Genomic DNA, 27,170 nt, shown 5'->3' with positions numbered 1-27,170 from the left:
AGGTTTGCTGTTCTGTCCACAACTCCTACTATTATCCTGGGTGTTCCCAACGTTTTGCACGCTATATTGGGCACACTTTCAGGGAATGATTCTATGTTCAGTCTGCAACTCCTTCCAAACCGATATATAAGGCATCTAAGCTGAGTTTTCATAGCTCATCAAAAACATTCTACTAATGGTACAGCATGTAGTATGTTGCTTTTTAAAAAAATATAAATCGTGAAATACTTGAAATAAAGTCTACTGCATGAGCCCATCTACCTACATTGATGTAGAATGATGAACTGAAGTAATAACAGTCTGTAAAGACGTATAATTTTTTTCCCCTCAGTATGCTTGTAGAAAGCCTAAGGTAGGTAGTTTGATTCTGATTTGGTGATTCGTGGTTAGACAAGGGGCCAAAAAAGTGTAATGGCACTCAATACTCAACTCAACTCAAAAATATACTCAACTAATACAAAACACCCAAACCCACACTTAAGTGTCAGATACAATGCCTTTCATCTTTCACGCCCAGTTCTACTTAGGCAACTGGAACTCCCAGGGGCACTCTTTGAACCTTGTCATTGCTCAGGAAGCAACACTTTTGGAATTTTAAACCTAACAACTGATTTTACGACCACAGTCTTCTCCCATATCTGTTATTCCAAGTGATCCAGACAGCAAGTCTCCTGGCTTGCCTGCTTTCTCCATTTTATCAACACACACACACATATATGCACACACAGTCTCAATCTCACTTCTCTCTCCCTCCCCCACCTCCCTCTCAGTCACTCAACAAACTTTTAACAAGAACTTAAAGCATCACCATCTTCTGACAGTTTACTGTCTATTCTCTTGGTCCCACCCCAACCCCTGCATGCAGACTATGGTCTTGATTCTAAGTAGTACTGAAGTTTGATAAGAATGAAATCATGCACCAATTTGCATCAAGAAAACTCCAAATTCATTCAAAAACTATTACTGTGGAAATATTTTTATGTAACTACATTCAAAACAATTTCTTCTAGATAGGGAAAGCTGTCCATGATAGCATTTGTTTATAAAGGCATAATCTAAAAATTATAATTAAGATACACAGGGCTTCAGCCTTTCATTAAAAATTATGTTTATTCACAATTTTCTATTTCCCAAACAGGAATCGGAATCCAGAGTTAATTTAATAGATGTATATATAATAAACACATTTTAAAATTTAATTTGTGGTAACAGCACTAAGAATATATTCTATACTTAAAAAAGTAAATATTAAAATGAACCTATATTTGCAAGGATTAAACAATCCTTGAAAAACATTTGCCTACCTTTAAAAGTGTCCAAGATATACATCTGGTAAAAACTGGCCTTAGGGAAAAGCCCTCATCAAATGTGACTGAGCTACTAAATTTTTCAGATAACGCAGAAACATTCATCACACACTATTCAAACTACAAGGTAGGATGACTGAGGTAGAAAATATGTTACATTTAAGTCAAACTAAAATTCAATCTTTTATTGAAAAATTACTGTGATCCATAAGCTGTACAGTGTGCATATACTATCTCTGTCCTAAATGTAATTGCAAGCTCTTGGGAAAAGCAGATACATAAATGGACAGTTACATTATTAAGGTGAGGGGGGGAAATATGTTCAAAACAGGCTCTTATAATTCCTATTCTTCTATTCTTTCTCAAGTCTTTAGGCTGCTAAAGTATATTATCCAAACTGGTAAGTACAGGGGAATGGAGAAGCAATTTAACAAAACAACAACAAAAAGAGTAAAAGAAAAATAACAATAAAAACTTCTGAAACAATAAAATTTCCAGCAGCAACAACAACAACAATGACGATGATGCTTGCTGGAAAATTAAGGACACAGGATGTGTCCAGTCTAAAAGTATATTTCTTCCTGTTGTTCCAGGGAACTCTTGAAACTGTGTTTCTAGTTCTCATTCTAATATTTGTTCATTCATTCACCAAACATCTAATGAAAGCCCGATTATCAATTACATGTAGCACTGCTGCCAGGCCCTGGAGATAAGGTAATGAATGAACATTCCTGACGACACTGTACTTATAGCCAATCACATAAGTTTTTGGTATAGCTAGTCAATGTAGGCAATTCCATCATAACCTCAGGGCCCCTTTTCCTCAGCTGTAAACTAAAGTAGTGAGATTCAGGGATCTTCGAGGTACTTCTATTGAATTAACATTCTGTGATTTTCAAAACTTGTAGACCAGGAATATTTAAGACATAGGGAACCCAAAGATCCACAGACAGAATTCAAGTGATCCTACACTACTTGAAATTGAACACAAGATTTGGCAGTTTGGTATATATGTATGTTTTTCTAGAGACAAGGTCCATAGGTGGAAAAAGGTAAATTAGGAATTTTAGTTTTGGGGCTCCCAGAGGAAAAGTTTTATTTTAGCTTAGGTAATTTTTCTAAATCTGCCAAATATAACTTAATTCACAAGAAGTTTCCATTTAACTCACAAGGAGCTAATATTTGCTTCTTTAAACTCATGGTACAAATTGCACATTTCTAACCTAATATTTTGACTAGCACTATAGGACTGATGCTGAAGCTGAAGCACCAGTATTTTGGTCATCTGATACAAACAGCTGACTCACTGGAAAAGTCCCTAATGCTGGGAGAGATGGAAGGCAGAAGGAGAAGAGGGCATCAGAGGATGAGATGGCTGGATGGCATCACCGATGCAATGGATATGAACTTGGGCAAACTTCAGGAGATGGTGAGGGAGAGGGAGGCCTGGAGTGCTGCAGTCCATGGGGTCGCAAAGAGTTGGACACGACTGGGTGACTGAACAACAATATAAAAGAATAAATTATAAATAACATGTAGCTTTAAGTAAAAGAATAATTTGTATTCTTTAGAGATTAAAGTTTACACTACTCTTTAAAAAATACCAATTGCTTTTTAATTTAGAAGCAAAAATAGTTTTGCTCTAAAGAACTGCAATAATACTAAGATTATTATCTTCTCTCCTCACATAGCTGCTGCCCCTCTAAGACAAGTAACAAACCTTGAAGCATTAACAAATGTTAAGCTGCTACTAGGGAATTTCTAGGGCAAATTCTCCCATTGTATCCTCTATTTCAATGTGAATGTTGAGGTAAAGTCCACCAGGGCCTCTCATAGTAGGAGAATAAGAATAAGAAGGGAAATCAAATGAAAAATGAAACAGTGGCAATTAGACACAGAAAGAACAGAAGCATTTACACTCTCACTGCCTGGGCCACAGTGACACCAACTGGCCAGCCAAGTTATGACAACTTTTTGGCTTGGATGGTAAAGAATCTGCCTGCAATTCAGAAGACCCAGATTCGATCCCTGGGTGGCGAAGAGCCCCTGGAGGAGGGAATGGCTACCCACTGCAGTATTCTTGCCTGGAGAATTCCATGGACAGAGGAGCCTGGCAGGCTACAGTCCATGGGGTCGTGGAGTCAGACACAACTGAGCAACTAACACGTTCATATCATATATATATATATATATATATAATTTTTATAAGACTTTATACTTTTTAAAGTGTAATATGCATTAAATAAAAGCCATTATGATTTATTTCATTTTTTATCAATCATTAAAAGATAGTTTATTTACACTGTTGTGAGTTATATAATTTTAGACATCAAGTGTGTATAAAAGATGTATATTAGTAAAACATGTTTTTAAAACTAGAAAACTCTAGTTATGAGGTAGTTTTTTATACAATCTCTTTACTAGTCTACATAATGCTAAACAATATTTAATACATTATACACACTTTCTCTATGAACTTTTATCTATTTGAAAACAGAAACATGAATTTGATGTTAAATATTGATACAATTTCCCTTTTATTGCTCAGGAAAATAAAGGAGTGTGCCAAAATGTTGGCAAATATATGCCTAACAGATCTTGAGTATAATTTATTTAAAAGAGTCAAAAGATGCTATTGAAATATTGTTTTCACTCATAGTAAAAGGGATCATAGAGGTGATTTTTATTTCAAAATATTAAATATGTAAGAAACTCTCATGATATATTTTTTCTTTCATAAGAGCAGGTACAAAGAGAAACAAGCTTTATGATGTTGAACTTCTTTACGGAGGTAAAGTGGGGTGTACTGGTTGACTGAATTATTGCTTCCAAGGAGTCTTGCCTACTGGTAAGTGAAGTGAAAGTGAACGTCGCTCAGTTGCGTCCGACTCTTTGCGACCCCATGGACTATGTGGTCCATGGAATTCTCCAGCCCAGAATACCGGAGTTGGTAGCCTTTCCCTTCTCCAGGGGATTTCCCAACCCAGGGATTGAACCCAGGTCTCCCGCATTGCAGGTGGATTCTTTATCAGCTGAGTCACAGGGAAGCCTAAGAATAATGAAGTGGGTAGCCTATCCCTTCTCCAGTGGATCTTCCTGACCCAGGAATCGAACTGGGGTCTCCTGCACTGCAGGTGGATTCTTTACCAACTGAGCTATGAGGGAAGAATTTTGCCTACTGGTAAAGTTCATATCTATTAAGAGGAGACTTCCAGGACATTTCCTTTTTTCCTTCTCTATCCATCAATAGAAAGTGAAATAACATTATAGGGGAATCTCCAAAAAGAGACATTAAGTAAGAAGTTAACCTATAAAGCAGCAAGTTAACTGGCTTTGACTATGTAAGCAAAGAACTTACACAGATATATGAGTTAATTCACTTCACTCTAAAGAGTCTAAAATTAAAATTTGAAAGGATTAAAGAAAACTTATCAGTGATACTCAAAGGCAAATTAAGGTACTTAACTAAAGACTCATGAATAGGTTTAAGGTACAAAGTAACCCTGAAGAAGAAAGAAGCTAGAGGAATTACCAGGTACAAGGCTGATGCTACTATTTATTTCAGACTTAATTACTCTAGTAAGTGGGTAAGACAGTGTGGTATCACTGCAAGGATAGACAAAAAGACCAAGAAGTAACACAGTTAGCCAAGTACTACAGCTACACATATATGATCACCTGATTAACAGCAAAGGCCCGTGTGGAGAAAGAATTTTTTTTCAATAAACGATGCATATCACATGATACGCACATGGGAAAAAATGAGCCTTGACTTCTACATCATGCTACACACAAAGTTCAGGGGGGATCAGAGACCTGTGTGTGAGAAGTAAGACAGAAAAACTTCTAGAAGACGGAGTATCTTCATGATATGGGGACAGGCAAAGATACAAGGGTCACAAAAATCACTCAAGGGAGGGAAACACTAATAAACTGGACTGCATTAAAGTTAGCCTTTGGTCATCTAAAGATACCATTAATATAGTACAAAAGCTAGTTACAGACTGGAGGTAAACATCTGCAATACACACATCCATACAAATGACTTATGCCCAGAACATATAAAGAACTGCTACAAATGAACTAGAAAAAGGCATAACTTAACAGAAAACGAGCAAAGGACTTGAAAAGGTACTTCATAAAAGATAATATTCAAATAGTCAGTAAGAATCTGAAAATATGCTTGATGTCATTAGTCATCAAGGAGATGCATGTTAAAACTACGAGATAACTACTATGATTTCATCAGAATGGCAAAAACTTAAAAGTATGACAATACCAAAAACTGGTAATGATGTGGAACAACTAGAACATTTATTCACCACTAGCAGGACTGTCAACTAATTTGATCATTTGGCAAACTAGTTGACAAAATGTACCAAAGCCAAATGTCATGTACACGTGACCTGCAATTCCACTCCAGGGTAAATACCCAACAGAAACAGGTGATCATGTACACCGAAAGACCTATACAAGAATGGCCACAGCAGCTTTATTCGTAATAGGGGCAGACTGGAGACAACCTAGGCATCTCCTATGGCTGATTCACGCTGATGTTTGACAGAACAAACAACAAATTGTAAAGCAATTATCCTTCAATTAAAAAATAACTACATTAAAAAAACAAACAAAAAAACCCACCAGAAACAAAAATAAATAAAAGAAAAAGAAAATAATAAATTTAAAAAACAAACAAACCGAACGGATAAACCAATTATGGCCTATTAACACACACTGTGGAGCATTAACACAAAGGAAAACCGTATTACAACGGAAGAATTGGTGGTGGTTTAGTCATTGTTGTGTCCCACTCTTGCAAACCATGGACTATAGCCCACCAGACTCCTCTGTCCATGGGATTTTCCAGGCAACGATACTGGAGTGGTTTGCAATTTCCTTCTCCAGGGGAAAAGAATGAAATATTGCCAAAGCAACAACAACAATATTACAGATATAATGCTGGGTGAAAGTCAGTCAGAAAAGAGTACACTTAGTATAATCCATTTACATGCAGTTCAGGAGGAGTCAAAAGCAATCACTGATGACAGAATGAAGACAGAAGGAATTACTCTAGAAGGGAGGAAATGTATCACCTAGAAGAGGGTAAGGGGGCTGGGAAAGACCTGGAGATGGTCTACATCTTGCTGGTGGTGGTTCCGCTGAGCTGTACACTCAACATCTGTGCTTTTTACTATGTAAAAGCTATAGCTCAAAAAAAAAAACAACAAAACCAAACACCCCAAGCTAAAGATGGCAGGCGAATCTTCAAAACAACGCAGCATTCTGTATGCGCTGCATTCTTCTTAGACAAACAGCATCATCAGACCGTCTACAAGAATATCAACTCTCTGCCGGCAGTTGTTTCTGTCATGTTGTTGTGAACCAGGCAGTCACCCCTAGTGCCTGGTGTACAACATACACTGAATATCTGCAGGATAACTTCACAAAAAGGAGCTGTTACCAAAAATAAGACAAAGCAATCATTAACTAAAATCCTGGTATAATGAGTTATTTAATTTAATAGAACTTTATAAAGCTATTGGTAGAGTGTCTAATGATGGTAACTTGAGTTTCCTTAATATGCAAGTATATCTCAGTGCTTTCAAATACCAGAAAGACTAAAATCTGAAGTGAAAATTTCCTCTGAGTGCTCAGAATTTCCACCTGCCAAGGCAGGATACACAAAAGATGACGGTTTGATCGCTGGGTCGGGACGATCCCCTGGAGGAGGAAACGGCCATTCTGGTGTTCTTGCCTAGGAAATACTATGGACAGAGAAGCCTGGCAACCATGGGGTTGCAAACAGTCGGACACCACTGAGTGACTGAGCACACACAGCTGATTTACAATGCTGTGTGAGTTTCAGGTATTTCAGGTATATACATTCTGTCAGCACTTGGTACTGGCCCACGGGTCCTTACAAACCAAATTAAAACACTTGCAATTAAAATAAAAACACATCCCAAGCTTGAAGACACATCTGTTTCTTCTAAATGACTTGAGGCAAAAATAAGTGAAATAGAGTGGAATTTCCCAAAAGTCCATTAAAACGATCCATCTGAAACCAGAGGAAAGTTTCTCCCTATGCCTGGCATTCAGCAATGTCTGGGTACATTTGTGCCTGTCAACTACTGGAGGGGCTACTGGAAGAGCTCAGGGATACTGCTGACCACCCTACACGCACAGGCCAACCCTCCACAAAGGAATTTTTCTGGCCCCAAATGTCAATAATACTGGGAACAAGAAATTGTGATCTAAAATATCACCTCCTGGGGACTTCCCTGGTGGTCCAGTGGTTAAGAATCTGCCTTGCAATGCAGGAGACATGAGTTCAATTTCTGTTCGAGGAACTAAGATCCATCACGCTGTGGGGCTAATAAGACCTTGCACCCCAACAGGAGAGCCTGTGGGCTGCAACCACAGAGCCCACACACAACCACAGAGCCCATGCACAGCCACAGGGCCCACGCACAACCACAGAGCCCCATACCATGACCACAGAGCCCACACACAACCACAGAGCCCACGGCACCACCACAGAGCCTACACACAACCACAGGGCCCACAGCACCACCACAGGGCCCACACACAACCACAGAGCCCACACACAACCACAGGGCCCACACACCACCACAGAGCCCTGTACCATGACCACAGAGCCCACACACAACCACAGAGCCCACACACAACCACAGAGCCCACGCACCACCACAGAGCCCCGTACCATGACCACAGAGCCCACACACAACCACAGGGCCCACACACCACCACAGGGCCCACACACAACCACAGAGCCCACGCACCACCAGAGCCCACGCACGACCACAGGGCCCACGCACGACCACAGGGCCCATGCACCACCACAGGGCCCATGCACAACCACAGGGCCCACACACAACCACAGGGCCCACACACAACCACAGGGCCCACACACAACCACAGAGCCCACACGCAACCACAGGGACAACACACAACCACAGAGCCCACGGCACCACCACAGAGCCCACACACGACCACAGGGCCCACACACGACCACAGGGCCCACGCACGACCACATAGCCCCGTACCATGACCACAGAGCCCCGTGCCATGACCACAGAGCCCACGCACAACCACAGAGCCCCATACCATGACCACAGAGCCCACACACAACCACAGAGCCCACACACATCCACAGAGCCCCGTACCATGACCACAGAGACCACACACAACCACAGAGCCCACACACGACCACAGAGCCCACACACGACCACAGAGCCCACACACCACCACAGAGCCCACGCCACGACCAGATAGAAGCCCATGTGCTGTAGTGGAGACCCAATGCAGCCAAAAATAAATATTCTTAAAAAATTAATGTTTAAAAATTAAAAATAAAATATTATCTTCTGTTAAACTAAAATAAAGAATTTTATTCTCAAATGTATGTAGTAAGAGTCCAATTTAAGCTGTACAATAATTTAAGTATCTTTCAACCATTACTTTTTCAAGAATATGAAAACTATATTTCTAAAGTTATTTAACGTTGTACACATGTCAAGTGTTTGACACACGTGTCAAAAAAGAATGTTTAATGGAAATATCTCCAGAAATAACTAACATCACTATCATTTCTAGGACTATATTAGGCATATTACTTATTTTAATCTCATTTAATATTAACATCACCATAAAAATAAAATTCTCATTTAGAGAGATTAGAATAAGTAAATATCTACCCAAGGTTACATTGCTAGGAAAGGCATAGCTGAAATTTGAACCCACATTATCTCTAAACCCATGGTATTTCCATTTAAATGCATTAAATTTCCATTTCAAATGAGAGACACATCGAAATTAAACAGATTCCAAGTTTCATTTTCCACTGATTCAAGTATGTCACTCTAGAAAGTAAACAGCAAAATGAAGAGGCACCTACATAGGAAATATATAGTAAGAAAAGAGACCAACATTTTAAAGGATAATCTTATATAAGTTAATATTTTTTCTTATCACAAGTAAAATGAAGTAGTTTTTTTAAAAAGTTATATGCCAAAATCATTAGATGCACTCTTGCTCTGATTATATAATAAAATTACAGATAGTAACATGAAAGCCTAAATGCTTTACTGGCCAGAAGCTTATTCTGGACAAATTACTAACATGACCCACCTAGTCATCCCTCCATAATAACATTAGATTCCAGAATATAGTCAATCTAAGAATACATTCCTATATTATGAATAAACTCTATTACTTTCATCTCAGCACCTAAGGGCTTATCATGATTCTTTGTATTGAGAGACAGAAGTGTTCTTACCCTATTAAAGCCATGTTCATGAGAGTCGTCAACTTCCCCATTACTAGTCACTGGGATTTCTGCTGCTGAATTTTTTGGAGATTCTTGAGCCATGGTAGACTCCTAAAAAAAAGAGGAAAGAAACAGTCATAAGTAACACCAAATCGTAACAGGCAAATATTCAAAAGACTATATTCATGTTTATAACACACAAAAGCCACCATTATAGCCTACATCCTTATATAATAGACATGATACCAATATAATAAAAACACATTTGGCTTTTAAAACTGCATTCAAGTTAGATTTCTTGATCTTATTGTAGGTGCCTGGGGGCAAATGACACAAAAATTTTTTTAAATGAAAATAATGTCATAGTATTACTGAAAATGGGCTTCCCTGGAAGCTCAGAGGGTAAAGAGTGTGCCTGCAATGCGGGACACCTGGATTCGATCCCTGGCTCAGGAACATCGCCTGGGAGAAGATCCTTCTATTCTTGCCTAGAAAATTCCATAGACAGAGGAGCCTGCCAGGCTATAGTCCATGAGGTTGCAAAGTGTCAGACATGACTGAATGACTAATACACATTCTGAAAATAGTTTTAACCTTACAGACTCCCTGAAAGATTCTTGGATCTACAGACCACACTTTGAAAAACACTGGTATGGACAAATTTTAAAAGGGCTTCCCAGGTGGCGCTAATGCTAAGACACGGTTCAATCCCTGGATCAGGAAGATCCCCTGAAGAAGGGGATGGCAACCCACTCCAGTATTCTTGTCTGGAGAATCCCAACGACAGAGGAGCCTGGCGGGCTACAGGCCACAGTGTCACAAGAGTCAGACACAGCTGAAGCGACTTAGTAAGCGAGCACAGACAAATTTAACCAACACTTGGTGAAACTTGTTATGTGCAAGGCACTCTACTAGATTCTACAGAATATAAAAAACAAGGCAGTCACTGCTCTAGGGAAAAGAACCACTGATTTAGTGTGGGAGACTGACTGGACTCTTCAGTAAACACCTAGGACACTTAACTATCTGTCCCTTTTTCTTGAGGATCCTCTAAAACTTTTGGAATAGCTATAGATTACATAAATCCTAGGGTCTTCCTAGGCCAGATTTCTATTTCTTGGCAGCTCTAGAAATGTTCTTTCAACAGATCCTCTTTTAGATTAATTACACTTCTACTCCTTATACAAACCTCTTTCTTTACCATGACAAATTTTATATTAATACATAATAATGTTTCTAATGTCTGACACAAAACTGAATAGACTATCTCTAGATCTTTGTATCCCCAGGGCAACAGAATACAGATCTAAGCAAATTAATACATTCCCTCAGGTCAGGTCCCTGAGGACAGAGACCGTCAGAGCTGTATCATCCGATTGGCTCAGGGTCTGACAAGCAAGAGGTTCTTAACAAATGCTTACTGAATGAAAAGGATATGAGTCCATCAAGTCTGACTCACAGTTACGAAGTTGTTAAGAGTGATCATTACACACTTAGGCTCCACACTCACTCCCTGGTCCCACCCATGGAGCATGCAGCCATATGTTTGTTACTTCTTATGAACATCACTGCAGGAAGACAGACTAACGAGAAATGTCTGAAGTAGCAAAACCAAAAAAAAAAAGTGAATTATCTAGTACCTCAAAATCAGTGTACTTAATTACTTGGCGACAGTTTTAATAAAAGACTTAAAATGTCAAACTGAAATCCTAATTGGTTAAGCCAATGAAAAAAGAACTTTTATAATAATGTCAAATCCTATTAATATCACATAAACATTTCTCAGAAAACTTAGTTTTCTTCCTTGCATTCTTAAAATATCTTATAAAAAGTACTGGCTTAAAAAATGCCATATTTCAGAGTCTATCATTCCACAGGCTCAAAACTAGTGACAGAATTAATAAACTGAACATCTCATGTAAGCCTTGAAAATTGAAAAAAGAAATTTCAGAGAGAAGATTTCAAAAAGTTGAAGGCGGGAAAACAAAACATTCCTCTGCTTTAGGCTGGATTCTGGAGAAGTCTCTCAACGCGTGAAGCTTACTGCAGAGCCCCCACTAACGTGAGTGAGGGCAGCAAGACTCGACAGAGCTGCAGTGCTGTTATAAGGCTCGGCCCATGCTACACAGAGACGAAGCTGAGGCTCTTTAAGTTGTTCCAAATTAAGGCAATGGGACCAGGCCTTTGAACCCTCACATCCATACCCGATTATTAGATGCAAGCTATCTGCTAGATAGGGGTGTAACTGTGGACAATGTAGCTCTCTTTTGCAGAGGCAATTCCTGGAGAGATTCAGCTATGAGCCCTCAGCAGGCACCACTCCTGGAAGGAGGGTCCTGGTCCTGAAGCAGGTAACTGAGTCCCTCATCATGGCATCCACTGTATCTTCCTTATGATTATTCTAAAGCAGTATCTATTTTAAAAGGATTTGAAATGTCTTATTTAAATTATATCTGGCTACCTTTATGCATGTATGAAGCCTGGCGTGCTGCAGTCCATGGGGTCACCAAGAGTCGGACACGATGGAGTGAGTGAACCGAACTGAATGCATGTATTTGTGGACGTTCACTGATCTCTAATAAGAGAAACTGCCTCTTTCACAGTCCCCAGTTAAGAGGTGGCCACTGACTGAGCCAAAGAAGAATCCTTGACACAAGGCTGTCAGGGAATGTTTGACGGGAGGATTCCTACGTGCTGTCTCTCATGAGTCCTTTGTCCCTCTTCAAGCGGAACAGCACGCTGCTCCCAGGGACTGAGGTCATTGTGTGAGGCAAGCATGAGTCTCCTTTAGTAAACATTCTCCTTAGGACAAAACATGAGTGTCAGAGATGACTGTTTTGTTTCTGCATGTAGGTGCCCCCTCCCCTCATTTCTGTCTATAAAGGCTCTTGCCCCACTGATTGCCAGTAGGGGGGAGGGAGTCAGCCTTTGGACAGATGTCCATCCTCCCAGCCAGTTGCCAGCATCTGAATTAAAGCAAACTTTCCTTTTCACCAACCTAGCCTGTTTATTGGCTTTTCAGTGACAAGCAGCCAGACCCCAAACTCTTCTAGTAACAAGTTTATTTTTAATGTTTTTAGGAAACACTATACTATTTTCCATAACGGTTTCACCATTTTATATTCCTACCAACAGTGCATAAAGGCTCTAGTTTCTTCACATCCTTACCAATAATTGTTATTTACATTTTTAAAATAGTAACCATCCTAACAAGTGTGAGGAGATATCTCATTGTGGTTCTGATTTGCATTTCCCTAATGATTAGTGGACATGGAACAACAGACTGGTTCCAAATAGGAAAAGGAATACGTCAAGGCTGTATATTGTCACCCTGCTTATTTAACTTATATGCAGAGTACATCATGAGAAACGCTGGGCTGGAAGAAGCACAAGCTGGAATCAAGATTGCCAGGAGAAATATCAATAACCTCAGATATGCAGATGACACCACCCTAATGGCAGAAAGTGAAGAGGAACTAAAGAGCCTCTTGATGAAAGTGAAAGAGGACAGTGAAAAAGTTGGCTTAAAGCTCAACATTCAGAAAACAATGATCATAGCATCTAGTCCCATCACTTCATGGCAAATAGATGGGGAAACAGTGGAAACAGTGACAGACTTTATATTTTTGGGTTCCAAAATCACTGCAGATGGTTACTGCAGCCATGAAATTAAAAGACGCTTACTCCTTGGAAGGAAAGTTGTGACCAACCTAGACAGCACAGTAAAAAGCAGAGACATTACTTTGTCATCAAAGGTCCGTCTAGTCAAGGCTATGGTTTTCCCAGTGGTCATGTATGGATGTGACAGTTGGACTATAAAGAAAGCTGAGTGCTGAAGAATTGATGCTTTTGAACTGTGGTGTTGGAGAAGACTCTTGAGAGACCCTTGGACAGCAAGGAGATCCAACCAGTCCATCCTAAAGGAGATCAGTCCTGGGTGTTCATTGGAAGGACTGATGTTGAAGCTGAAACTCCAATACTTTGGCCACCTGATATGAAGAGCTGACTCATTTGAAAAGACCCTAATGCTGGGAAAGATTGAGGGCGGAAGGAGAAGGGGACAACAGAGGATAAGATGGTTGGATGGCATCACCAACTCAATGGACATGGGTTTGGATGGACTCCGGGAGTTGGTGAAGGACAGGGAGGCCCGGCATGCTGTGGTTCATGGGGTCACCCACACAATTGAGTCGGCCACGAGTGAGCGACTGAACTGAATGATTAGTGATGTTGAACACTTTTTCATATGTTTGTTGGCAATTTATGTATTATCTTTGAAGAAATGTCTATTCAAGTCTTTATTCCATATTTTAATTGGGTTATTTGTGTTTTACTTGTTGACTTCTAGGAGTTTTTTACATATTCTGGATATTAACCTCAGAAGATGTATAATTCGTAAATATTCTCTCTCAATTCTGTAAGCTACCTTTTTACTCTGTTGATTGTTTATATGTTTTGATGTATAAAAATTATTTGATGTATAAGGTTTTAGTTTAGATGTAGTTCAATTTGTCTATTTTTGCTTTTGTTGCCAGTGCTTTTGATGTCATGTTCAGGAAATCTTTGCCAATCTACTATCATAAGCTTTTCTTCTCAGTTTTACAGTTACAGGTCTTACACTGAGGTCTCTGATACATTTTGGGGCTGATTTGTGTATGGTATAAGACAGGGTCCAGCTTGCATGTTGGTATCCAGTTTTCCCAGCACCATTTGTTAAAGAGACTTTCCCTTTTCCATGGAAGGGTCTCAGCATCTTGGATACCTTTGAGATCGCTATTTTCTTCACTGCCACTGCATCCTTAAAATATATCCAGATTAGCTGAGGCTACTGGAGTTAAGTTTCTACTTCTTGCAAGTAAGAGATACACAGATACTAACCTCATGGCTCAGTTGGTAAAGAATCTGACTGCAATGCAGGAGACCTGGGTTCGATCCCCCGGAGAAGGAAATGGCAACCCACTCCAGTATTCTTGCCGGAGAATCCCATGGACAGAGGAGCCTGAAAGGTTACAGTCCATGGGGTTGCAAGAGTCAGATAGGACTGAGTGACTAAAACACCACAAGTACTAACTAGATACTTGATCTCTAATCCAACCAGAAAGACTAAGATTTTTTTATCTAAATAATTATCACTCTTCCAAAAATTATAAGATATGCTCTTACTTTCTCCCTCCTAATAACAGCTGGTGATTCAACAGGTACTTGCTATCTTCTACACAATATGCATGGGATAAAACAGAAATCAGACCTTAGGCTTCTAAGAACTAGAAGTACTGGCAAAACGTAATTACAATACAGTGTTGTGAGCACCTGAGGGAAGCACTTAATACAGTAAGCACTCAGAGGGAAAACTTAACCAGAGGTGGATACTTAAGCTGGATCTTGTAGGATGACAGATGGGGACACAGTAAAGGAGAGATTCTAAATAGAAAGACTAATAGGAGCAGAATAGAATCTAATATATTCCAAAACCCAAGTAGAGCAATTTAGCTAGAACAATCGTTCATTCATACAGTCATTGATTCAACTGATTTATCGAGCTCTCTGATGTGCTGGGCAGGATGTCAGATACTTAGGACAGAGTGGTGAACCAAACAGAGAAAACTTCCTACCCTCAAGAGCTTATATCCTAGTTGTGGAAAACAAACAAACAAATACACACATCATGCAGTCCTAAATGCTAACAGCATGTATATAAACACATTTGTTCGTGCACGTGCTGTTTTAAATTATGTGGTCAGGGAAAAACTTAGAAAGAGGCATCATATTTCTGTAAGACACAACTAAAGCAGTTACAGAACCCCAGGCAGAGGAAACAGTAAACATAAAGACAGGGAGGTGGGAACAGGCTCAGCTTCTCCAGGAACAGGAAACAGTTTCAGGGCCGGGAGAACAGAAAGAAACGTCAGAGAGGCAGCAAGAACACATGAAGCATTGAAGACAGCAGCAAGAATTCTGGATTTTATTCTCAGTGAAATGAGAAACCACTGAAGGGTTCTGAACTTAAGAGTGAAATGATCTGACTTACATTTAAGGACCGCTCTTTTCCTGCTGTGGTACACTAAACTCGAAGTGAGCAAAAGGCAGAAGCAGGGAGAAAAACTTTATGGAATAATCTAGGCAAGAGATAATGGTAGCTTGGAGTAGGGTGACAGTGGCTGAGGAGGTAAGAAGTGGTTAGATTCTAGACATAATTCTGCAGTAGAACAAACTGGAACTCCTTACAGACAGGTGTGAGAGATGGGAAAAAGAGAGGTCAAGGACAACTGCAAAGGTTTCTGGCCTGAGCAGCTGTTAAAGTGGAATTGCTGTTAACAGAACTAGGCAAGACTCAGGGTGGAGCACAAGGTAGGAAAAATAGCTAGAGTTTAGATTAGGATATGTTATGGTTTGTATAGTTAAGGGTGCTGGGCTTTTGGGTATATGAGTTTGAAGTCCAGAAGAAAGCTTGAAGCTGGGGATAAGAAATTTATAAGTCACTGGTGTTGTAGATGGCATTTAAATTCCTGGACTGCATAAGATTACCTAGATCAGGGGTCAGCGAGCATTTTCTATAAAGGGCCAAATGGCAAACACTATAGGATTTTGTGAGCCTACACAACTACTCAACTCTGCTGTCAACTCTGATGCCATAGCCCAAAGTAGCCAAAGAAAATACGTAAGTGACTAGGCATGGATTCGGGACTCCCACGTGGCTCAGTGGTAAAGAATCTGCCTGCCAATGCAGGAGCCACAGGAGACGTGGGTTTGATCCCTGGATTGGGAAGATCCCTTGAAGGAGGAAATGGCAACCCACTCCAGTGTTCTTGCCTGGAGAATCCCATGGACAGAGGCAGCTGGCGGGCTGCAGTCCATATGGTCACAAAGATTCGGACTCAGCTGAGTGACTGAGCACACATACACAGGTTTGGCTTGACTTTTGATCTAGAAAGTCAATGCAGATACAAGAGAGAGCTTAGCAAAGTGAGTTCTAGGACACTTCAGTATTCGGACATGGGAGGAACTAGCAAAGGAAACTTACAAGAGATGGCAGGGAAGCAGGGCAGGAGGAAAAACCACAACAGGCGGCTTCCAAGGACAGGTAAAAAAGAAGGCAAGGATTTGTTTCTGGAACTATGCTAAACCCCCCCACCCCTGCACAGAAAACAACAGCAAAAGCTGAACACAATTTAAAAAGCAATTATTTGAAGGCACTGGAGAGCAAAGAGAAGCACTCTTGTGGAGACTGCATGCTTGAAGGGGAGACAGGGAGCTATGCGAGGAAGTTTCCATTTCTTTGGCTTGTAGACAAAAACTAAATTCTATCCATGCCGTGCACCCAGTAGCTGGAAAACTAGTCCTTTTCAGCTGGGAAAAAGTTAAGCTGACAAAAGTAAAAGGAAAGGGGTAATACTGAAAAAGAAAGGTCCAGAAAGGGGATTCCCAAACTCTGTCTACTCACATCTCTAACCCCTCAATGTACCTGCACAGACAAGAAACTGAGTTTGTAATGCAAGCCCAGCCAAGAAAATCAGCAACCAAAACAAAGGAAGTGATGCTGGAAAAGAATAAGAGAATCTCCGATCTTCGCATCTCAATGTTCAAAATGTTCAGGATATAACTCAAAATTACCAGATATATAACGAACCAAGAAAATGACACAGGATTCCCAGGAGAAAAGAAAAATAATTTAGTCTGGCTCTGATATGAAGCAGAGATTGGAATTGATACAGATTCAAACGAAGCTACAGTACCTGCAAATAAGTGAAACATTTTCAGTGAATCAAAAATCTCAGTGAAAAAAATTGGAATTCTCTCAGTACAGTAAAAATGAAGCAAATGGATTCTATTATAGAATTGAAAACCACAATTTTTCAAAGAAAAAAATCACTAGATGGACCTAGCCAAATGAAGATGACATACAAAACAGTAAGTAAAACTAAATAAATATAAATTATCCAAGGTAGAGAGTAGAGCAAAAACAAAGACTAAAAGAAAAGCTTCATGGAACCATAAGACAGTATTAAATATTCCAACTTATATGTAAGTAAAATGCTAAAAAGAAAAGGGTACAGAAAAAGTATTTAGAGAACTAATGGCCCAATTTTTTCCAAATCTGATGAAAGACAAAAATTTATAGATGCAAGATATTTAATGAACAACATGCAGAATAAACACAAAGTACATCACAGTCAAACCTTTTAAAGATAAAGAGGTAACCTCAAAAGCAGCAAGAGGGAAAAAATATTACTATCAGAAACAAAATTCCAACCAATGGCTGATTTCTCATCAAAAACTGTAAATGCCAGAAGAGAGTAGAACACTGGTAAAAAGAACGCTGTCTACCTAGAACTCTATATCCAGGGAAAATATTAGGAATTACAGAGAGTACTAAGGGTATTATCAAATAAAACTAAGAGAATGCATCACCAGCAGACCTGAACTATACAAAATGCTAAATGAAATTCTCCTGCTGAAGGGAAATAAAACCAGACAGAAAAAAATGAATGTTCAGAAAAGAATGAGAAAGAAATGAAATGGTAATTACCTGGGTAAACACAAAAACCATTTTGTTTTTACCGATTCATCTAAATTTCTTTATAAACCATATAACTGCTTAAAGCAAATGTTGATAACATCATTTCTGTGGTTTACAATGTATCCAGATGTAACATATATTAAACAAGTATATCAAAGAACAAGAAGGGAGGTAAGGGAAATATTGACTCAATGGAAAAGACCCTGATGCAGGGAAAGATTGAAGGCAGAAGGAGAAGAGGGCAACAGAGGATAAGATGGTTGGATGGCATCATTGATTCAATGGTAGTGAACTTGGGCAAACTTTGGGAGATGATGAGTGACAGGGAAGCCTGGCATGCTGCAGTCCATGGGGTCGCGTGACTTACGACTGAACAACAACAAAAGGGAAATACAGACCTAAAAGGTTACAAATTTCTGTTTTAAGAGAAAAGCAGTACATTATTAATTGTAAGTGAAATATGAAAAGTTTAATGTATACACTATAATCATCGCAAGCCCTGTCCTGTGGCTTGCAGGATCTTAGTTCCCTGCCCAAGACTGAACCCAGACCGCTGGCAGTGAAAGCACAGAGCTCTAATCGCTGGACCACCAGGGAATTCCCTGAATATAGGTGTATATATACATATTTTTAACAATCCTACTATATTCTATCTACAAGAGATGCACTTTAAAGACAAAGGTGTAAATATTACAGATTGAAAATAAATAGATGAACAAAGATACACCACACAAAGAGTAGGCATAAGAAAGTTGGCACAGTTTTATTATTAATAATATCTGATAAAATAGCTTAATAGTTTAAAAAAGTATTACCAGAGATAAAGAGGGTAGTATAACTCTGATATTTCATAATGATAAAATGATCAATTCACTAGGAATACAAAACAATCACAAATGTGTATGTTGGTTCCAATAACAGAGCTTCAAAATAAATGAAACAAACACTGACAGAATTAAAAGGAGAAACAGAACTCCACAATCATAGTTGGAGACTTTACCATCACTCTTATAGCAACTGACAGAACTAGACAAAGAAAACCAGCATAAACACATAAGATCTGAACACCATCAACCACTCTGATACTTACAGGAAACAATAATGGCAGAATATATATTATTTTCATGTGAACATGCTGTGTTCAGCAAAACAGATCATATTTTAGGCCATAAAATATAACTCAATAAATTTTAGAAGACTGAAACCATATAAAGAATGTTCTATGACCACAGAGAAATTTAATTACAATCAACTCACACAAGAGATGCAGGGGCCTGCCCCAAATTTGGAAACTAAACAACGTATCTAAAACATTAATATGAAAAAGAAGAAATCACAAGAGAAAGAAAATATTTTTTAACTGAATGAAAATGCAGGGGAGGGGGAGAAAAAAAAAGAAAGAAAATGAAAATGCACCGCAGCAGTATTTGTGGGATGCACCTAAAGAAGCAATGCTGAGAGAAATTTATAGCTTTAAATGCCTATATCTGAATAGAAGATCTTAAACCAACAATCTAAGATTGTACCTTAAGAAAATAGAAAACGAGCAAATTAAATGTTAAGATGTAGGAAGGAAATAATAAAGATCAAAAATCATGGGAATAGATGTAGGAAGTAGAAAACCTGGCTCCTATACTTGATAAAGCTTAAGTTCAAGAAAAACAAAAGCAAATGAACTGTTGCAGATAAAAGACGACAAGAGAAAAGACAGCTAGATACAATATATATTATAGACTGGATCACAAAACAGGAAAAAAAATAGCTGTAAAGGATATTATTGGAACAACTGTGGATTAAATAATAGTACTGTATCAATTTCCTTAATAATTTTCTAATTTTGATAAAAGTACTGAGATTATATAAGAGAAAGTTCTTGTTCTTAGGAACAAATGGACATAATGTCTGCAAATCACTAGAGAAGAAACTGTATTTAAAGAGAAAATGTTAAAGTAAATGGGACAAAACAATGGTGAATCTGGGTAAAGAGTTTAATTTTTTGTATGAAATTTTATCAAAATTAGGTTTTAAAAATAAAAATGACAAGGAGGCTAGAAAAGTATGTAGGAGATCATATTGGACTTTACAAATGCTAGACCAAGAACTGAACTTCTCCTAAAAGAGATACAGAGAGAGAAGTAGAAAAATCTGATCAATTTATTTTAGAGAACAGCCTGACAGGAAGTTAGACTGAAGGGAAAGAAGGAAAGACTAGAAGTAGAAAACCACTTAGGAAGCATTTTACAGTGTGAGTAAGAAATAATAAAGATCTACATTAAGGCTGTGGGAATAGAAAAAGGTGAATTCTTTTTTGAGAATTCTTTAGGAGGTAAAGTAAGAGCCTTACAGAGTGACTAGATTGTGGGGGATCAAGAGTAGCAGAGAAATGTAGGGTAACCCAGGCCTTCTCCCTGCTCCCTACCCAATTTTTGGCTTGGGCAATGAGAAAGACAAACATGTCACTCATCAAAGGGTACAGCAAAGTCCTGAGAGGCACAGAATGTTTCATTCAAAAATGCCAATGACTTTCAACCCTCTCTGCATCCTAGAATTACCTGGGGAACTTTAAGTTTGAAAAGTTCACCAGGTGATTCCAAAGTGTAGCTAATGAGAACTACTGCTATAAGCATGCACTAGACTCTTTAAGCAAACATAAAATTTCAGTATTAGGAAAGATCCACAAGTCATTTGTGTCTGACTCTTTGGGACCCCGTGGACTGTAGCCCACCAGGCCCCTCTGTCCATGGAATTCTCCATGCAAGAATACTGGAGTGGGTAGCAATTCCTTTCTCCAGGGGATCTTTCTGAACCAGGAAAAGAACCCGGGTCTTCCACATTTCAGGCGGATTCTTTACCATCTGAGTCACGGGGACAGCCCTGTCATTCAGTTTAATTCATCATGCAGATTAAGACCACAGATCAGAATACTACTAACACCCATTAGAATGGCCAAATTTAGAAAGACTGACAAAATTAAGTGTTAGCAAGTATGTAGGTTCTCATACATTGTCCGTACAAGTAAAATTTGGCAAAATCACTGAAAACTTTCTGGCAATACTATTAAACATATGCCTATTCTACAACCCAGAAAATTTACTCCTAGCGAACATACCTGTGAAATATAGTGCATCTGTCCATCATAAAACAAGTACAAGACTATTCACAGCAGCTTTATCCATAATACAGCTTAAAACTGGAAACTCAAATGTCCATCAACAGTAGAACAGATTAAGAAACTGTAGTATAATCAAACAATGGAACACTATACTACACGGCAATAAAATAGTACTGCTGCTATTAAAAACAGAAAATATTCTTACAGACCACGTTGAACCACCGCAGCCAGACCCAAAGAGTATATACTATATGACTCGATTCAAAAAGAAAACCAATAAGGTACGATGATGGTAGGCAGGACAGTAGTTATCTTGGGGTGGGGACTTCTGCTTTCGTTTCTGCATTGTAAGGAGCTTGGAAATCACCATCTTATTCTAACAAGTATGCTGAACACACAAAAAAATCAACAAGCCTTCTTGGATTCATAGAAGAGGGGAGGACACAGGGTACAAAGTTGGAAGGAGGCAAATGCAAAGGGTCATGACTTACTAGAACAAAACCAGTGGAAACCGCCTCAGTAACCAGTGCTGTGGTAGGAAAATCTGAACTGTAATCAATGAATTGCTGGAGCCTCAGCGTGGACAACTCTTGAGAGTTAAAGACTCCAGAGGAACCCAGTCAAAAGCAAGGCCCCACAATATTTAGTGTTGCTTTCAAGAGCGGGGCCAGGTTACCCCAGTAAATATCACAGAAAAACTCCCTCCTCTTTCCAGCAAGCGGTGAGAACTGGAACCTCTGTGAAACTCACTCAGCGGTCCATCAGCCCACTCTTTTTCTCTTGGCTGTGCTGTGTCTTCGTTGCTGCATGCGGGCTCTCTCCAGCCGCAGAGTGGGGGCTCCTCATCGCAGCGGCTTCTTCTCTCTTCTGGAGCACAGCTCCAGGGCATGCGGGCTTCAGCAGTGTGGCTCACAGGCCGAGCTGCTCCACACAGCAGGTAGAATCTTCCCAGAACAGGGACTGAACCCGAGTCCCATGCACTGGCAGGAGAATTCTCATCCACTGCACCACCAGGGAGGTCCCTAAGTACTCTATTTTTAACTAGGCATACCCTCAGGAGAAACCAGAACCCAGCCTGCTTGGGTATAACCAGCAGCTAACAGAGCTGAGCAGGACGGCAACACCCAGCACATTCTAGCTATCCTGTGCCACATAAGCAGAGGAGAGAAAAACTGAGAAACACTCGAGAATTTCACAATCCAGAGGCACAGGCTCACTAAAAGACTGGCACCTAATCATAGGATATATAATGCTCCCCTCCTCCTATACTTTATGGCCCACATTTACAGCAGGTCCTTTTACCTGATACATCATGTCTGATTAACAAGTAAAAATTACAAGGTCTACAAAAGGCAAAAAATACAATCTGAAGTCACAAAGCAAACATCACAATCAGAAATGGCACAGATGGTGGAATTACCAGACCAGGAACTTAAAACAACTATGAGTAATATGGGCTTCCCTGGTGGCTCAGACGGCTGTAATGCATAAAGCAGACAGCATGCATGAACAGCTGGACAACGCAAACAGAGATGTATAAACACTAAGAAAGAACCAAAAAGAAATGCTAGAGATAAAAATCACTTATAACAGAAATGGAGACTGCTTTTGATGGGTTTATTAGTAGACTTCACAATGACTTTGGAGTAGGCAAATATTTTCTTAGGAAATGGAAAACAAACAATAAGAGAAACACTGATAGTATGGACTTCATCAAAATTAAAAATTTCTTTTCAAAATGACACCATTTAAAAGATGAAAAGATGGGGCGAGCGAAGATGGCGGCCGAGAGGGAGCCTCCTCCGCTAGGGGACGGGAAACCCACCGACTTTGAAGAGCTGGAGGACGGAGAGGACCTGTTCACCAGCACTGTCTCCACCCTAGAGTCAAGTCCATCATCTCCGGATCCAGCTAGCTTTCTTGCAGAAGATATTAGTACGAACTCCAATGGTCCAAAGCCCACAGAAGTTGTGCTAGATGATGACAGAGAAGATCTTTTTGCAGAAGCTACAGAAGAAGTTTCTCTGGACAGTCCAGAAAGGGAACCTATACTCTCCTCAGAACCTTCTCCTGCAGTCACACCTGTGACCCCCACAACACTCATTGCTCCCGGAGTTGAATCAAAGAGTATGTCTGCTCCTGTGATCTTTGATAGATCCAGGGATGAGATTGAAGAAGAAGCAAATGGAGATGTTTTTGATATAGAAATTGGTGTATCAGATCCAGAGAAAGTTGGTGATGGCATGAATGCTTACATGGCTTATAGAGTAACGACAAAGACTTCTCTTTCCATGTTCAGTAAAAGTGAATTTTCAGTTAAAAGAAGATTTAGTGACTTTCTCGGTTTGCATAGCAAGTTAGCAAGCAAGTATTTACACGTTGGTTATATTGTGCCACCACCACCAGAAAAGAGTATAGTAGGCATGACCAAGGTCAAGGTGGGTAAAGAAGATTCATCATCCACAGAATTTGTAGAAAAATGGAGAGCAGCTCTTGAAAGGTATCTTCAAAGAACAGTAAAGCATCCAACTTTACTACAGGATCCTGATTTAAGGCAGTTCTTAGAAAGTTCGGAGCTGCCTAGAGCAGTTAATACACAGGCTCTGAGTGGAGCAGGAATATTGAGGATGGTGAACAAGGCTGCCGATGCTGTCAACAAAATGACAATCAAGATGAATGAATCGGATGCATGGTTTGAAGAAAAGCAGCAGCAATTTGAAAATCTGGATCAGCAACTTAGGAAACTTCATGCCAGTGTTGAAGCCTTGGTCTGTCATAGAAAAGAACTTTCAGCCAACACAGCTGCCTTTGCTAAAAGTGCTGCCATGTTAGGTAATTCTGAAGATCATACTGCTCTATCTAGAGCTTTGTCTCAGCTTGCAGAGGTTGAGGAGAAGATAGACCAGTTACATCAAGAACAAGCTTTTGCTGATTTTTATATGTTTTCAGAACTACTTAGTGACTACATTCGTCTTATTGCTGCAGTGAAAGGTGTGTCTGACCATCGAGTGAAATGCTGGCAGAAATGGGAAGATGCCCAAATTACTTTGCTCAAAAAACGTGAAACTGAAGCAAAAATGATGGTTGCTAACAAACCAGATAAAATACAGCAAGCTAAAAATGAAATAAGAGAGTGGGAGGCAAAAGTACAACAAGGAGAAAGAGATTTTGAACAGATCTCTAAAACAATTAGAAAAGAAGTGGGAAGATTTGAGAAAGAACGAGTGAAAGATTTTAAAACTGTTATTATCAAGTACTTAGAATCATTAGTACAAACACAACAACAGCTGATAAACAACAGCATTCCTACCTGAGGCCAAAGCCATTGCCTAGCAAGAAGATTATTCCTGTTAAGAAGATCTTGGATGCTTGTTCCAGTTATGCAGAATTCCATAGTGAAATCATTAAAAACAATCTAAATAAACCACTATATATTTTATGAATTACATGTGGTTTTTTATAAATATATATTCTGACATTTTATTACAAGCTGCATGTCCTGACCCTCTTTGAATTAAGTGGACTGTGGCATGACATTCTGCAATACTTTGCTGAATTGAACACTATTGTGTCTTAAAATACTTGCACTAAAAAGTGCACTGCGAGGCCAGAAAATTTTACAATATTTTTTCTTTACAGTTATGTTCTGTAGTGTGTTCACCCTCTTTATGAAGTGAATTATCAATGCATTGATTAATGTTCACTTATACATTCCTGTACAGAAATTATGATTTTGTGATTACAGTAATAAAATGATATTCCTTGTGGGAAAAAAAAAAAAAAAAGATGAAAAGATGAGCTACAGATTGGGAGAAAATAGATGTAACATATGTATCTGAAAAACAACTGGTATTCAAAATAAGCTGTTGTTTAGTTGCTCAGTCATGTTGGATTCTTTTGCGACCCCATGGACCACACCAGGAGCTCACCAGGCTCCTCTGTCCATGGGATTTCCCAGGCAAGAATACTGGAGTGGGTTGCCATTTCCTTCTTCAGGAGATCTTCCCAACCCAGGGATTGAACCTGAGTCTCCTGCATTGGCAGGCACATTCCTTACCATTGAGCCACCAGGGAAGCCCCATTTAAAATATATATATGTCTTATTTAAATAAATAAAATTCAATAAGAAGACAAACAACCCAAATACTTTAACAGGCACCTCACTAAAGAAAACAAATAAATGGTAAGTGCATGGAAGATGTTTAACATCACTAATCATCAAGGAAATACATTTAAAGCCACAAGAGACACAAGCATACACCCAATATAAGAGCTGAAGTTCAAAAAGGCTGACAATACCAAATATTGGTTAAAGAGTAGTACTGGAACTTGCATACACTGCTCGTGGTTTAGTTGCTAAGTCGTGTCCGACTCCTTGCGACCCCATGGACTGTAGTCTGCCAGGCTCCTCTGTCCATGGGACTCTCCAGGCAACAATATTGGAGTGGGTTGCCATTTCCTTCTCCAATACACTGCTGGAGGAAATGTAAAAAACCACTTCACTTAGCAATTTCTTATGAAATTAAACATACACTTGATCAAATAACTCAGTCATTCTACACCTAAGCATTTACCAGAAAAATAAAAACAAACATCCCAAAGAGACTTGTATATGTATATTCATAGCAGGCTTACTTATAAGAGCCCAAAATGAGAAGAAAAAAATGTCCATCAACAGGTTAATGGATAAACAAATTATAGTTTATACTTATAATGGAATATTCCTCAGCAATAAAAAGGAGTGAATTACTGATGTACGCAATAGCTGTTGTTTAATCTCAGTATTCTGAGCCAAAAATCCAGACACAAAAAAATACATACCAGAACTATAGAACACAAAATTCTCATTTTTGTAGATGAAGAAGGGCTTCCCAGGTGGCCCAGTGGTAAAGAATCCACCTGCCAGTGTAGGAGATACAAGAGATGGGGGTTCAACCTTGGGGCTGGGAAGATCCCCTGGAGAAGGAAAAGGCAACCCCCTCCAGTATTTTTGCCTGGAAAATCCCATGGATAGCGGAGCCTGGAGGGCTACAGTCCACAGCGTCACAGAGAGACGGACACGACGAACACCTGAGCACACACACAGAGCACATAAAACTAATGTATCAGGACAGACCAGCTCTCGCCTAGGGAGGAGGGTGGACACAGGAGGGCTGACTGCAAAAGGGCGCAAGAAACTTTGTCTGTATCTTGACTGAGGTTACGGTTTCCCGAATTTATACACTTGTCAAAACTCATCGAACTGTACATTTTAAATGAACACATTTTATCACAGGCAAAATTTACCTCAATAAAGTCAGCTTTTTGTAGGGTGAAATTCCATCCTACCACCTCTAATGGCAGAGGATCTGCTTTTCTTGAAAGCCCCAACTCCACCCCTAGGGAGACCACACCAGTCTGGTGGTGACAGGCGTCTGGTCCTGAATGGAACGCCCACCTACGAGCAAGGACTGACTTGCGGCTCTACGACCCAGCAGCAAATAAAGTTTACCAATTTTCCAAAACTGGTCTTCATGACAAAAATAAACTAGGCCAATACCCTCTCACTATAAAAATGCTGCAGAATCCTGTGTTATTTATAGACACATATTCCCTATTTGATCCAGAATCTGAAATCTCACAAGTATTCTCCTCTAAGTGAATAAAAAATGGCAGAGCACTAAAAAAAAAAAAAAAAAAAAAAAAAAAACCTCTCTGATCCTCAGATTCAGTGTCCCTCATCTTGGAGCTTTTAAAATAGCAACAGAGGCAATGAGTGGTCTGCCAAGTTAGACTTTAGCCAAGTATTGAGTCTATATCTCATTCTTCTGGCTGCGCAGTCACAGTCCCCTTCTAATGTGGGGGAAACCCTCCACATAAGGCTGGGGAAAGGCAGAAGCTGCTTCTTATTATATAAAAGCTCAAAATACCTGATAATCAAGCAAATATCTACAGCCAGATTAC

General features: G+C 39.5%; 2 protein-coding genes across 11 annotated transcripts in view; one reads left to right on the top strand and one right to left on the bottom strand.

Moving 5' to 3' along the window:
- ARFIP1 (ADP ribosylation factor interacting protein 1) overlaps positions 1 to 27,170 on the bottom strand; it is a 128,376-nt gene that overhangs the window by 69,735 nt on the left and 31,471 nt on the right. For 7 of the 10 annotated variants that reach the window (XM_061142520.1, XM_061142516.1, XM_061142515.1 and 4 more), the window contains one exon: positions 9,607 to 9,708. In XM_061142520.1, coding sequence (XP_060998503.1) covers positions 9,607 to 9,699 — 93 coding nt within the window. In that variant the 5' untranslated portion in view covers positions 9,700 to 9,708. The other 3 variants (XM_061142521.1, XM_061142517.1, XM_061142513.1) reach the window with 3 other exon arrangements.
- On the top strand, positions 22,977 to 24,670 carry LOC133056778 (sorting nexin-2-like). Its single transcript, XM_061142511.1, has one exon. It carries the CDS (start codon positions 22,991 to 22,993, stop codon positions 24,539 to 24,541), a length of 1,551 nt encoding a protein of 516 aa, XP_060998494.1. The 5' UTR covers positions 22,977 to 22,990; the 3' UTR covers positions 24,542 to 24,670.

This window comes from Dama dama, chromosome 5 (genome assembly GCF_033118175.1).
Source record: "Dama dama isolate Ldn47 chromosome 5, ASM3311817v1, whole genome shotgun sequence".
Taxonomy (NCBI): domain Eukaryota; kingdom Metazoa; phylum Chordata; class Mammalia; order Artiodactyla; family Cervidae; genus Dama; species Dama dama.
This window is presented reverse-complemented; position numbering and strand designations above follow the sequence as displayed.